This window comes from Musca autumnalis, unplaced genomic scaffold, assembly GCF_047663935.1.
Source record: "Musca autumnalis isolate F117 unplaced genomic scaffold, ASM4766393v1 scaffold_48, whole genome shotgun sequence".
In the NCBI taxonomy this organism is placed as follows: domain Eukaryota; kingdom Metazoa; phylum Arthropoda; class Insecta; order Diptera; family Muscidae; genus Musca; species Musca autumnalis.
This window is the reverse complement of record NW_027412066.1, coordinates 401,731-417,294: the sequence shown is the minus strand read 5'-3', so window position 1 is coordinate 417,294 and position 15,564 is coordinate 401,731. Positions and strand designations below refer to the sequence as shown.

At 38.6% G+C, this 15,564-nt stretch overlaps 1 protein-coding gene across 1 annotated transcript; it reads right to left on the bottom strand.

Annotated features, from left to right (window-relative positions):
* Positions 1 to 528: 528 nt before the first annotated feature.
* Positions 529 to 9,518, bottom strand: LOC141404586 (uncharacterized). Its single transcript, XM_073988040.1, has 2 exons — positions 9,342 to 9,518; positions 529 to 1,792 (listed from the first exon to the last, which is right to left on the bottom strand). The coding sequence occupies exon 2, from the start codon at positions 1,789 to 1,791 to the stop codon at positions 565 to 567; it is 1,227 nt and encodes a 408-aa protein (XP_073844141.1). The 5' UTR covers position 1,792; positions 9,342 to 9,518; the 3' UTR covers positions 529 to 564.
* Between the last annotated feature and the right edge of the window lie 6,046 nt (positions 9,519 to 15,564).

Sequence of the window (15,564 nt, the reverse complement as noted above, 5' to 3'; positions counted from 1 at the left end):
AGCTATTCTTGGAAGAGGAACGCCTGACTTTTCTATTGATGTTGTTTGCGCCAATGCGGGGAAATATGCAAAGCCCAAACCGATAAATAAATAAAAACACAATAGTGGGGTTTTAGTTTTAAATAATAATGGCAAAGGCCGAGTTTATTAATAATAATAATAATAATAATAAATAAGGGTTGGTAAGACAGATTACCTGGTTTGCACAATAGCGGGGGAGCGCGACTTCGTATCGTGAGATAGAAGAGACGAGAATAAGTAAGTGTCAACGATCATAACATGAAGGAAGGTGGCGGCTTTGGCGCCATTCGCCAGTCGTTGAAATCTGTTGACAGTGACGTTGACAGATCTAAACGAGGTTAACCCTTTAAGGACTCAAATGTGTTAACCCATTGTTAACAAACAATAATTTAAATCTAAATTATTCATGCCGGCCACCTTACAACACATTGCGATGTTGTAACTAAAATACAATACATAAATATAAATGTTTTTAATTCAATTATTATTTTTTTTTTATTTTTTCCAATTCATTCTATTTTTTCAAAAAACATGTTGGTAACACTATATGTTACATATGCCCGACAACACCCAACCAAAAATGGTATAGTGGGCTATCGGCAACCCTGGCGTCGCTTGCACCCGATGAGTTATGACCCTGGCATAAACTTCCGGCCCGAGTACCAAGGCCACCCGACCAGGCCTATTAAAATCGGGATCTGCCAATGGAAGACCTAAAAATGAGTCCTGAATGCGCTCTGGGATTGCCGCTGTAGGCGTAAGCGCATGGTCCAAATTGGTCACCACAGCCACAATTGAGATGGACTGACTCCGGTCATAGATCGAACTAACGGTCAGGCGACATATTTGGCTACCTTCGATCATAGAAGTAGGGAGTCGAAGACTATGCACCAGAGAGGAACATATCTGACTCTGTCTACTGCATTGGTCCAAAACCGCCCTCACAATAGTGGGCCGATCGGACGACACAATCTTGACTATCAAAGTCGGGGATAGGCAGATACCTGTCTGGAGGGACAACAAGCCGACCAATCCTGTCTGCGAGGGGGGTGCGTTATCAGACGGACGACTATACGGACTGTTACGTGGCCGATATCTATAATCGGTCTGCGGACGACGCTGACGATTATTTGTGGGTTTAACCACGGTCTTCGCATCTTCATGAAGGAGCGTGTGGTGTTCTCCATTGCATACGGCACATTTTCTTTTACTTCGGCAGTCCCTAGCTTGGTGGGATTTAGATAAACACCGTACGCAGTCATTATATTTTACGACAATGCGACGTCGCATGTCAACATTCATAACCCGGAAGTCACTACATCTATCCAGCGGGTGCATGCGATCACAAAGGCGACATTTGTGTGAGGCCGCAGATGAAACCTTATGGGTCTCGGACCTTAAGCTTTTGGCCGACTCCTCCGAATGAGGTGTGGCAACCAGAGCCGCAGATGGACCCGAAGATCCGGACTCGGTTCGTATAGTATCATTTTGGGGGGATGACGCAGGGACCGGAGCCGCAGATGAACCCACAGAGATGGATTCGGACTCGGTTTGCATGGTGTCGCTGGTAGGAGCGGGGGCCGCAGATGAATCCTCATTATTGGACTCGGACCCGGGCTCGGATATTTTTACAGCCGCAATTGGCTCAACAAGGGCTTCTTCCACTGCAGCCGACGACATTCCAGTTTGGGGATCGGTGGGGCGAGGTTCCATAACAATATTGTCATCAACGTTCAAAAGTTCGTCTTCCGAATAGATTTTCATCGACATACTATATAACGAGAAGAGAACCATATTATTCGATTGCGGGGGTGTGGTCGGTCAGAACGACCAATTTTGTAATGGGCCGTCTTACAACGCCGTTTTCGGTTCGAACGTCCGCGACTCGAACGTGCCCGTCGGTGCCCGGAAAAACATTTTCGATACGCCCTAATTTCCACGACGTGGGCGGAAGCTGATCATGACGAACAACAACTAGATCGTCTATCGCTATTTCTCGTTGTGGAAATTTCCACTTATATCTCATATGCAAATGCTTGAGATATTCATCTTTCCACCTCAAACTAAACTGGTGGGCAAGGGCCTGAACTTTCCTAAACCGATTGACTAGACTTAATGGTTGCTCTGTGATGAGAGGTTCAGGCGGGGCTAACAAGGGGGCACCAATCAAGAAATGACCTGGCGTTAGTGCCACTATTTCGTCTGGACTGTCCGACATTGGACATAAAGGACGAGAATTAAGGCACGCTTCGATCCTAGCCAATACCGTTGCTAACTCCTCAAACGTGAATTTTAAATTTCGAGATTGCTTTCGAAAATGTAACTTGAAGCTCTTGACTCCCGCTTCCCATAACCCTCCCATATGAGGGGCACCAGCAGGTATAAAATGCCACGATAGGCCCTGGTCTGATAAAGACGAGGAGACGGAGTCAGCGCTTTTTCGGAGGAAATCTTTAAAATTCCTTTGAAGTTCTCGCGAAGCTCCAACAAAATTTGTTCCATTATCCGAAAAAATGGAATGGGGACAACCACGTCGAGCAATAAATCTATGTAACGCAGCCATAAAATTAGCAGTCGACAAATCGGACACTGCTTCCAAATGAATTGCCTTTGTAGAGAAACACACAAAGACACATACATAGCCCTTGGTTATTTTACAAGACCGACCTAGATAAGATTTTACATCAAACGGACCTGCGAAGTCCACGCCAGTATTGGTAAAAGGCCGATTAAGAGTTGTTCTCTCTGGGGGAAGGGCAGCCATAAATTGATTGCAAGCCCGTTTCTTCAACAAAAGGCACACTTTGCAACGCCGAACAACCAACCGAACCAAATTTTTCATACGAGGAATCCAATATTCCAATCTCAAAGTTCGCATCATTAACTGAATATCACCATGAACACATTTTTGGTGAATATATTCTACCAACCGTAGAGCAAAGACACTCCTATAGGGGACAATAATAGGATTACGTTCCGAAGGTGCAAGTGTAGGCGAATATACCAGTCTACCATTCATTCGCATGACGCCATTGTCATCTACGAAAGGATTTAGAGGAGCCAACAAACTCTTACTATCTAACGGCTTCTTGTCTAACAAATTCTTATAATCGTTGGCGAAATATATTTTTTGAGCCGTAATTGCACAATAATTACGTGCGTCAATAATATCTGCCGAAGAAATGCGTGTAGAAGGATAGTAGTAATGGTTTCTATACCGGGGATGCGTTTGACGAATGAATCTAAACGCGTATACAATGAAGTGAAGAGCTCTACGCAAACAAGAAAAATCTTCCAAAATCTCTTTAAATGTCGACGGAAAAAAAGAGAAGTGACATTTAACCGGGCGCATTTCCATTTCAGTACTAATCGGAGCCAGATCACGAATAGACCATTCCGATTTAGTTTTACCTAGCCAACTAGGGCCGTTCCACCATAGGGGGGAGGCAGACAATTCTACCGGAGACAAACCACGACTTCCTAAATCCGCGGGGTTCTCTTCTGATTTGACATGGTACCAATTGTAATTGCCAACATTTTCTTGGATTCGACACACCCTATTGGCTACAAAAGTCGTCCAAGTAGAGGGGGTTCTTTTCAACCAAGCAAGAACTATCGTCGAATCTGTCCAACAATAAATTTGATTAAATTCCAGATCTATTTCCAGCACAATAGTTTTCAATAGATCTGATGCTAAGACTGCTCCACAAAGTTCCAAGCGAGGCAGCGAAATTGATTTCAACGGGGCGACTTTTGTTTTGCACGATAGCAAATTAACGAAAATGTTTCCATCAGGGGACTCGACACGTATATAGACTACCCCCGCGTATGCCTTTTCCGAAGCATCGGAAAAGACATGAAGTTCAGCAGAAAATCCTGGAACATATTGAACCCATCTAGGTATCCTAATCGAGTTAATATGGGGAAATGTTTCAACAAAACTTCTCCATTCAGCCTCAGTAGCTGCTAGAAGTGAATCATCCCAACCAATGTTGTCCAGCCAAATCTTCTGCATGATAATTTTCGCTCTAACAATCACAGGGGCCAACCAACCGACGGGGTCAAACAATTTTGCAATTGCCGAGAGAACTTCCCTTTTAGTGAAGTGTTTATTGACAATAGGACTCACTTCGAAGAAGAAACAATCTAAACGCGCATTCCACCTAATGCCCAAGGGTTTAGAACTACTAGCTTCTACAAACGATAATAGTTGAGCATCTACCAAATGCTCAGGGGGAAAACGATCCAAAATAGCTCTACTATTCGCTGTCCATTTTCTCAGCTCGAACTTTGCCGACGATAGTGCCCTAATCAACTGGTCCCTAGCTGCCAATGCAGTCTCGATGTCGTGAGCTCCGGCTAAAACGTCATCAACGTACATACATTTTCGCAATATATGCGCCGCGAGGGGAAACTCTGACTCAGTATCATCTGCCAGTTGAAGAAGCGTCCTAATCGCTAAGTATGGTGCACAATTTACACCGAACGTAACTGTCTGTAGTTCATAGTCTTGGACTTGTTTTGTTGTTGAATCCCGATACAAAATTCTCTGAAGAGGCGAATGCTTTGAATCCACACGAACTTGCCTATACATTTGAGTAATGTCCGAGTTAAACACGAATTTGAAGATACGCCAACGGAGGATCAAAAGAACTAAATCTTGCTGTAACGTTGGACCTACGTGCAATATGTCGTTAAGACTCTGCCCATTCGAAGTTTTATTTGAGGCATTAAACACTACTCTAAGTTTCGTGGTCGGTTTTTCAAGGTGTATCACGGGGTGATGGGGTAGATAACAAGAAAGGACATCCATTGAAGTATTTGCGGATACCGGTCTCATGTGGTCAAGTTCCAAATATTCCGATAATACTTGGTCGTAAACTAGTTTTATTTCAGGCTTTTTCATTAGAGAATTCTCGTTCCGAAAATATTGTTTGAGGACGTTTGTGCGGGACTCTCCCAAGTACCCGATAGCGCTAATCTCAGATTTAATCGGCAGCGTAACAATATACCTACCCTCTGAGTCCCTACGAGTAGTTCGGACGTAATTCTCCTCACAAAAACGGTCCGATGGGGATAATATTTTGCGTTTGGGAGTCTCCTCGATTTCCCAGAATCTCAAAAGGGTCTGGTTGATTTTGTCTTCCTCTGCTACCTCAACAGTAGTGGCAAAAGTTCGAACTTGTGCTGCAGGGACAGGACCCGTAACCAGCCAGCCAAATACAGTATTTTGAGCCAGTAGTGCTCCAGACAAAATGGGACGACAACCATCTAGCAATATTTTGGGATACAGATCAGCACCTAACAGCAAATCGACAGGACGAGATTCAAAAAGGTTAACATCTGCCAAGCGAAGATCGGGAATTTGCGACCTTAAGTCAGAATTAACCATAAAAGAGGGGAGATTTCCTGAAATGGTACGCAAAACTAAGACGTTGGTTTCTAATTCCAGAGAAGGGTCGAAGGGACTGCTAATTTGAATACGACAAGCTTTACTAGCAGTGGCCGAGAGTGAACAACTAACTCCTGAAATTACAGCATTCGCAGAACGAACAGGAAGCTCCAAACGAGTTTGGAGTCGCTCGGAAATAAAAGAGGACTCTGAAGCAGGATCTATCAACGCCCTAGCAGGGTACGAAACACCTAGATGAACAATATTCACCATTGCGGTACCCAAAAGTACAGCTTTGTTCTGTGCGGCGTGAAACACTTGTCGGGGCAAGCAACCAGCGGACGTGGATGGTGCGCAATTTTCCGAATTAGGGGGGACAGTCGAAGAAGTAGTACTAGAATTTTGGGGGACATGGCTAGTCACGGTGGAACTTCGAGTTGAATTATTCGATGTAATATCCTCCCGATGCAACAAAGTATGGTGGGTCTTATTACACTTCGAACACCGACGTTTGCTATCACAATTCTTTACTTCATGATCGTTCCTAAGACAATTAATACAAAGATGATGACGTTTCATCACTTTGTACCGATCTGCGGGTTTAAGACTCTTAAAGCGGGGACAGTCATACAATTTATGACGCTGATTTTGACAAATTATACAATTTGAACCTTTCGAAGCGCGGGGAGAACGCGGCGGCTCTGAAACTCTGGTATTCGAATGATGCGCTTGAACTTTACTATTATTTGACCGCTTAGACTGATCTGTACCACGCATATCATGAAGGCACATGAGTGTACGAATTCGCTCAGTGAGAAAGGTATCCAAGTCTTTCCATGACGAAAGAGAGGATTTATCTTTAACACCCTGCTCCCAAAGAGTCTGAGTGATTTTTGGCAATCTCTGGAGACACAAAAATACTAATATCGGATCCCAATTTTCTGTGTTGACATCATACACGGACATCGACGATAGGCATCCGTTGATACCACGTTGGATCGACTTTAATCCCGAACTAGTCTCACTGTAGAGGACCGGAATATCAAACAAAACTTTCAATTGGTTGTGAACCAGAAGCCGGGGATTATCATAAGTTTCGACTAATGCCTTCCACGCGAGCTCGAAACTACGATTAATTAAGGGGAACCTCGATACAATCTCGCGAGCTTCACCAGAAGTCTTCCTAACGAGATGACAAAGTTTTTCTACGTCGGTAAGACGACCATTAACAATATAAATAGCCGTAAACAAATCCCTAAAGGTTGGCCACGAATGGAAATCGCCTTCAAAAATGTCCGTATCGCATGGCGGTAGGGCAAGGTTGTGGACACAATCCAAATGAGAAACCTCATCCATAGTCCTAAAACTGGCACTATTATTTCTCGCCATAGAGGAAAGCGGAGTTTCTATCTGCGAATGATTTTCGCGAGAAGCATGAGTCGAAGAACTCAAATTGTTGTGCGGTGCTTGCGGGTTTTCTTTAGGCGACTTAGCTAAATTCTCTCCTGGCGTTTCTATCAACGAAGCAACCGAACCACAAATACTACCATTAATAGAGGAGGTACGATATTTCTTAAATTGCCCTAGTTTCCTATTAATTGCTGACTGGCAGTCGACATAAATTTGAAATGACGAATTGTACTTCTGATCGACCGCATCGATAACCTCTTTCGTCGTCTCTACTGACGACATCATAAAATCACAGCACCTTTCAAATTTTTCCTGTGCTTGTGTCCAAAGTTTTTCTAATGCACTAAGATGAGACTGTAGCGCATGAATATCAAGCTGCTCATCACGCATCGTATTGAAACGAGCATTAAACTGGATGACCGCATCCGAAGTTCTAGTGAACATATCTATTGGGGTGAATGGCATTTTGAACAAGTTTCCCGAAATATGTACTACAACAAGCAAGAAGGGAAGAACTAAAGCACGATTTGCTCTTATAATGTATTCAAAAACCAAGAATAAAACTGATTCTACTTCGCACGATATACGAAGAAACCACAAAAGGATCAAAAAGTTATCCACAAACTCCAAAAGTTTCAAAAAATCGACCGAATTTTTCAAAGGTCCAAGAAAAACACCAAAAGTTTCCGAAAATCTAACGAAACCGCACTATAGGGCCAAAGAAATCGGAAATGTTCGCGAAATAAATGCCTTGAACCTCTCACACAATAGTGAAATATCAAAAAATTGGTCTATAATCACCAAAATTATAATCTGCGATGAGATATTTAGCAACCAAATGCAAAGATACGACGCAAAATATGTGGAAAATTTTCAAATAAATAATAAAAAATTCAAATATATTCAAAAAAAAAAAAAAAAATCAAAAAATATATAAAAATGGTTAGTTTTTATTAAATTGTATATTTTTCCCGGTAATTTTCCAAAAACCGTATTTTCGCGCACAAAAAAATTCAAAATATTTTAATTTTTATATTTTCTACCGAAAATATTGAGATTTTATAACTTTTATTTCCACAGTTTACCTACTATTTAGGCAATCGAACTACCGAATGTAGCGTATTTTCCAAAAATAAATATTAAAAAATAAAAATTTTAATCAAAAATCTACAAGAGTAATTAAAAGTTTCAAATTCCGCACGAAAAATATCAAGTTTAACACTTTTTTATTTTAAAAAAGTCGTATTGACCGATCGTAGGGTGTACGCGTTATTAATTTTTTCAAAAACGTCGTTTTCTAACACCCAATTATCACTCAATAATCGAAAATAAAATTCAAAAAATTTTAATATTTTATGTTGGTTCCGTTTATCGAGGGTCACCTGTATAATATGTTACGTTGCGTATATCGAGGGTCACCTGTAACACAACAGACAATACCAAACTTATGTATGTATATGCGTATCAAGTGGCTGACCGACTAGGCAACGATATTAGCCGTATGATTTCTATGGCGTTTGTGTGTAGGTACACCTATTACGGATCACTAGTGGACGAACGAACAAACAAACAAACCAATGCAATTGAAGTGCGTTTTTTTTTTGGGGGTGATTTATGAATAATATTTTAATTATTAAAAATGCAATTTTGCAAAAAATTTAACAATTTTAAAATTTCAATTACACCAATCGATGGGGAATTTTATGCACATTAAAATGACACCGCACATCAATAATCGAAAATAAAATTCAAAAAAATTTAATATTTTATGTTGGTTCCGTTTATCGAGGGTCACCTGTATAATATGTTACGTTGCGTATATCGAGGGTCACCTGTAACAACAACGGACAATACCAAACTTATGTATGTATATGCGTATCAAGTGGCTGACCGACTAGGCAACGATATTAGCCGTATGATTTCTATGGCGTTTGTGTGTAGGTACACCTATTACGGATCACTAGTGGACGAACGAACAAACAAACAAACCAATGCAATTGAAGTGCGTGTATTTTTTGGGGGTGATTTATGAATAATATTTTAATTATTAAAAATGCAATTTTGCAAAAAATTTAACAATTTTAAAATTTCAATTACACCAATCGATGGGGAATTTTATGCACATTAAAATGACACCGCACATCAATATTTTATTTTCAACAGAAAAGCCAAAAAATACACTTTTCTTCAATTATTTTGATTTTTTCTTTATTTTCAATTGCCGTCGGCAAAACAATATTTGCATTCAAGACGGAGGGGGACGGGGTACGCGACGCGTTGTAAAACGGCCACAAGGAATATAAACGACGCGATTGTTGTTGTTTTCACACAATTTTTACTTCGATATTTCTTTTTAAGAATATTAGTATTTATTTAATTTCACCGGCACTTTTTTTCACTGTACGTACCTGTTTGCTTTAAATGAAAACAAGATGATGGTGATAATGAGATGATGTGGGGTGGACTGTATTGATGGTGATGATGTTGATGCTTTGCAAAAAAAGAAGAAAACAATTACTTCTTTGACAACAGCTCGTTCGTAATCCGGTACGAATGGACCAATGTTTGCGCCAATGCGGGGAAATATGCAAAGCCCAAACCGATAAATAAATAAAAACACAATAGTGGGGTTTTAGTTTTAAATAATAATGGCAAAGGCCGAGTTTATTAATAATAATAATAATAAATAAGGGTTGGTAAGACAGATTACCTGGTTTGCACAATAGCGGGGGAGCGCGACTTCGTATCGTGAGATAGAAGAGACGAGAATAAGTAAGTGTCAACGATCATAACATGAAGGAAGGTGGCGGCTTTGGCGCCATTCGCCAGTCGTTGAAATCTGTTGACAGTGACGTTGACAGATCTAAACGAGGTTAACCCTTTAAGGACTCAAATGTGTTAACCCATTGTTAACAAACAATAATTTAAATCTAAATTATTCAGATGTCAATTGTGTTTTTGTACATGATAAACTAGCAGAGTTACAGTTAATATACCCAGTTAGTTTTTTGTAGTGTTATCATAAACACGCTAGATGTCGCAATTATAGCTCAATAATCACGGAATTTTGGATGATGATCTGATATTATTTAACGGGTGAAATGGATCATTACTTTATTTCCTGGAGGGCATACCGGCAAAGTAGCCTACATATGGAAAAAGACCTACTGACCTTTCCCCCAAAATTAAATTGCAATAACGTGTCTGCTAGATAACGGGCCTACTGCCTTATATATAATGGGTTCTGTGTAGAGAACCATATTTTCGCATTCCAATTGGATTTTTCTACATGCATTGCAGCGTTTGTCGCAATGCCACCTTTTTTCAAAAACGATTCCCCAGCCAGGCATCATCAAATTTTTAACGATGGCAAAATACTCTTCAGTAATGTTGGCGACATTTTCTGAGTATTTCAGCCATGTAAAACCTATGTACACCGTTCAGATTCGGAGATAAGCTGTGAGTCCAATATCATTGAGCGAATATTAATCTTTCCTTTTGGCATATTTGTGAAACAATTATTATATTATTATTATTTAAGCTTGGTGTGATACGGTGCCAGAATGTAAAAACTTATTTCTTACAATAAACATATTTGTCCATAAAGAAATTTTGATTTGTGGAAAGCTAATTCCCAGTGGGTATTACATGGTCGGCCCCGTCCGACTATAGCCTTGGTTTACTTGTTTTTTTGTTACATTTAGTTAAAGCTAAACAAATCTCAAAACTTTAACCTAAAATAAACGCACCAGTATGTTGACGAACGTACGAATTACATACTCTGACCCAGCAAAATTTTATGTAAATGGTTTCACTCGATGTCTGGTTTTAACATGATCTTTCGCACAGGTTCAAATGAAAACGTGAAACCTCCGATTTTTTCTTCAGCATTATTCAGTTCCACGAATACTAAGTACAATTCTAGAAGTATTTTTCAATATAATACGAACAACTTTGCTGTTTCTACTTCTCATTTCATTTGATATAAAAACAGACTCGTAGTACATATTTGATAAATATCGACTTGTTATTCCATATTTTACTTTTAGAGGTTGGGCCAAGACGAATTTCTGGCTAAGTCCCTGTGCCAAACGATTTTCATCCATGCTTGAATAGCGTCTTTGGTATCGAACATTTTGCTGGGGAGTTGTGCAAAGCAAAGGACTGAAAAAATTTCAGTTGGAAGGGCTACATCCCAGAAGCCAAAATATTCTCATAGAGACCATAGAACAAAAACTAAATGATTGCATGTTGTGAAAATGGGGAGTAACAAGCATCAGGGAGTTTTAGATAATAATTCATAATAATACTTTCAGGAGAAAGTATGTGCTGTAGTAGCTACATGATGCAATATGTGTAGTAGAATAGTTTATAGCACTACGGAAAGGACAAAAATTAAGGTTTTTCAGAGAATGATTGTGAAAAAAAACTGACACAATTAGAAAGTACAAAAAATAAATACTTTAGTAAATCTACAATGCATAAGCCTTCATATTTATCTTTTTTCGCGATATAAAATCAAAATAATAGCAAAAGAAACAAGCAAGAGAGGGTTATATAAAATAAATTCCGTGGAAAACATGTACCCTGGGTTTGCGGTCCTGGTTACATTTTTTCCACGGAATTTATTTTATATTACTGCGACATATCTTAGCGTTCTTGCCAAACACGTGCTTCTGTGGCCTCATGGTTTCCGTAGTAATTTGTATGGGGTCAAAGTTTCCATAGCCATTGCTTTAATGGCCGTAATTACTGTCCAACCGAGCTACAAAAAATTGCTGAAATCGGTTAGATATTAATAGGGCCTGTACTATTGAAGCAGTATAAAAACCTTTGTAGGATTCGTTTTCTAGCCAAAGCCATGAATTGGTAAAAATCCTCAACGATTGGACAATAAAGGTGGTCTTTAGAGCAATTTCGTGTACATTCACCTTACATACAAATAACTATGGAAACTTTGAGGTGCCAGTGGCACGTGTTAACATCCCCCATTTGTGCTTAATCTTTGGCAATCTGAAAATCCAACAAAACTAATCCGACATGGATTTGTTAAAACCACCCTAATGATAACATTACAGGAACCGTTATATGGCATTTCCTTATCTTATAAAGGATAGACGGATTGCTTTGATGATATTATATTACTTTTGCCCAGAAGAGTGAAAAAAACCTTCAATGCCCATCATTGTAATTTAGCTCAATTTAAAAAATGGGAATTTCTCTATCATCACTTAAAAATTTTTCTTATATGATTGTGACATTGTGTAGCACGCAAGGTAAATGTATTTAATAACAAACAATCCAAAACAATAAGGGAACTTACTTAGATCTTAGACAGAAGTTCCGTTATATAACCGTTAAATTGATGTAATTTGCATCAAAGGAGAGGTCAAGGATTAGTTTTAATGTTTGTCCCCCAGAAATTAAAATATGTCCAAAAATAAAATTAGGATATTTTTCCTACAAAAAATATGGTCAATTTCACCCGCAAAATACTTTCTGACCTTTATTCCAAATTATTGGCATCTTCCTTGGCTAAAACTCTTAGCTTGTGCAAAATTTTGTTAGTTTTGAATTATAAATGCGACCCCTGCACAGTGCGAAATATGAGCACTTTAGTGGAACTTTACTCATAACTTTTGATGCAAAGGACGTAGGATACTAAAATGTTCCAAAAATGTTTCTTATATTTGTGGGTCGTATGTGGATAAATATGGGCCACATAGACCCGCGGCTTCCTATAGCCCCCATGTATCGGTGGTGACCATTTTTTACATATTTGGTTCATTTTTCAACCGATATTGCTGCAAATTGGTATATTGGGGTTTCAGTGGATGGATAATATCTATACAAAATATTGTCAATATCTGTTCGCGTTTTGGTATAGTCCCCATTGAACGACACCGGTCGATGGGTCAAATTGTAAATGTTACAGACACGTTTTCCAATGTATTTGGTTGTGTTTTGGCATTTTATGTTCTTCGTAGATAAAAAACCTCTGTACGTAATATTAGCATCGTAGATACGCGTTTTTGGTATAGCCCCCTTATGAGGGGTTCCCTCATATTAGGTGTTTTATTTAAATGTTGAAGACAAAAATTGAAACCGATTTTGATGCAAATGTAAATTTTAAGATGTTAGCGAATAAAAATTCTCCTCGCATAAAATCTATCAACATAGGTCCACTTCTGGGTGAATCCCCACAATCGTACACATTCATTAAGGAGTAAAATGTCAATAATTTTTTGTTTTCATTTGTATCTATAATGTTTATTGGTCTATTTAGCAGGTCTGTACCATTAATTTTATTAATAATGTCTCTCAGACCATGTTCAGGCTGGAACTGCATTTCAATTTTTAGCGTATATTAGTATTTGCACCGCAACATCCAAAAATTTTGCACTATTTAAATCACCAACACTTACAAGTCAAAACTATGAAACATTTGTGATATGATTTTTATTTTAACAGGAATCATCATTTGCTACAATTAGTGAGTCCATTTCTTCGAAACACAGTCAACAATGGCGTTCATTGCCGCTTTTACTTTCCACTTTGAAAAATGCAATTAAATGAAATTTCCGAAGTAATTTTAAAAAACTTGAATTTCTCCTAAGACCGCACGTTACCGCAGCTGTTTTATGGCTTTGCGAAGAGAGGAGACCCTAATCTTTCAGATTATACATATCTTAACACGTGAATGTACGTGACTCACTTTTGAAATGTCCACGGAAAATAAAAAAATAAATTTGAAAACTTCAAAAAAGCACTTATTTCCGATTAAAATTGCACGAAAACAATAAGGAGTTTTTGCATTTTATTAAAGAGTAAAATATCATAATTGTTTTGTAAAATATTAAGAAAAATTAAACATGGCATACTGACTTACCATTTGTCCGCGCCACGCTTGTTTTTTCAATGAATCCAAATTATATTTCTTAGAAAAAAAAATTATGAAACAAAAGTGCAACATTAAGTGCATTTTTAAGTCGTTTCGCGGAGTAAATCGCCAAACTGAGTATGAATCATTTGCAGTGGAGTACTTAGCTAACGAATTCAATAAAAATTTAATTAATTTTACGTACTTCAAAATTCCTTAAAGTTCCACTAAACTTCCCATATTTCGCACTGTGCCCTGGCGTGATTATGGTTACACTATACCCAATTAAAACTGTGGAATCCCTGCATATACTTGGCTATAACTTTTTTATTTGACCACGTACATCAGCATTATTGACACCAATGGAAAGGTTAAAAATTCATCTTCCGAATATGACCTTCGGGTGCGGAATGTATCTTCCAGGAATGAAGATATAAGATGTATATTAAAAATTTTACCAATTTCACACAAAAGTTTCGGTCCATTTAACCCGGTAAATGTTACTTGATCATCATGTTAAATTGCAAGCTTCTTCCCTATTGTCAATCCAAACTTTACTTAATTTGGCGCAGATCGGCCTATTATTGTGGCCTACAGAACCACAACAAAATCTGACAAAAATGTTGTTTTTGGTCCATTCCCTCCAATTAATATTTTGCGATCACCATCAAATCTATTCTGGTCTAAACCGGACCTCCATGCAAAATTTCGCAAAGATTGGTCCATAATTGATTACAATTTTTAATACAAAATTTTTAATCACAACACCGCGTAATCTCGTCAATATATGAATTTTGGTATACCACATGGGGGGTCTACGACGAATTTTTCGAAAAAACAAACTTATAATACCCTTTCAACTTATCCTTATCCCACCCACCTGCCATTTTTGTTGGTCACCGTAGGATTTTTTAAGTCTTGTGCATTATTATGTCAAAAGGCATGGACTTAATCGACACTCATTTAAAAACTCATTTAAGCAAAAATTTTGAAAACTTGAGAAGGAGGTAACCGAAGGTGCTGTCCGATATGTAGCTTTTAAGAACTTAGCATATGTTTGGATGACATTTTGCAATGTGCAACGTTCCGCCAAATCTGTTACTCTAATCGTATGTTATAGTGCTCATAATTCGTTTTACAGCACCATCTAAAGTGAAGTTTTTAGTGCTTTTGTGCAATTATCTCAGCAAGTATGGGCTTGCCCCAAAAAAGTAGTACAGGAAACCTCAACGCAAACAAGAAATCAAAAATTTCGGATACTTATCCTTAAACTGAGGTGAGTTACTCAAATTACTGGTCCTGATTTTTGCCTGGAATAACTTTCAGATGTCCAAATTTTTGATAATATCCCAAAGTTATTCAACACATAATTTTAGCAAAAAAATTTTAACAATTGTAGGATAGGTACACACAATTGTGGACCGATATGGTCTATCTTCGAACATGATTTTATTGAACTATATATTACGAGGTACAATGTTTGGAACGAAGGATTTATTCAGTTCGAAAACTATTGTCGACTCCAAATTGGCCGAGACTGATTATGTTCAAACATAATTGGGTAAGCATCATTATTTCCTAAAAGCCAGTAAGTACGGCCTCGTTTAAACTTCACTCTAATATGCCTAAATACTTGGCTTCTGAAGAGAGTTTCAGCGTTACATCATCCAACGTTGGTAGATGGAATTTCTAGATTTTCCTCTTATTTGTGAAAAGGACTGGCTCTGTTTTAGAAAGCATAACCCCTAGGTCTTTTCAATTAGCGCATCCCGCTAACTTGAATAGAACTCCTTGCATAAGGTCCGATGTGTTCTTTAGGAATTTTCGTGCAGCATTTCGTTGATCACCAGGAGCCAGAGTA

What these genes read in the sequence shown, in the direction of transcription:
- LOC141404586 (XM_073988040.1), bottom strand. Translation starts at nt 1,791, where the DNA reads ATGTCGATGAAAATCTATTCGGAAGACGAACTTTTGAACGTTGATGAC.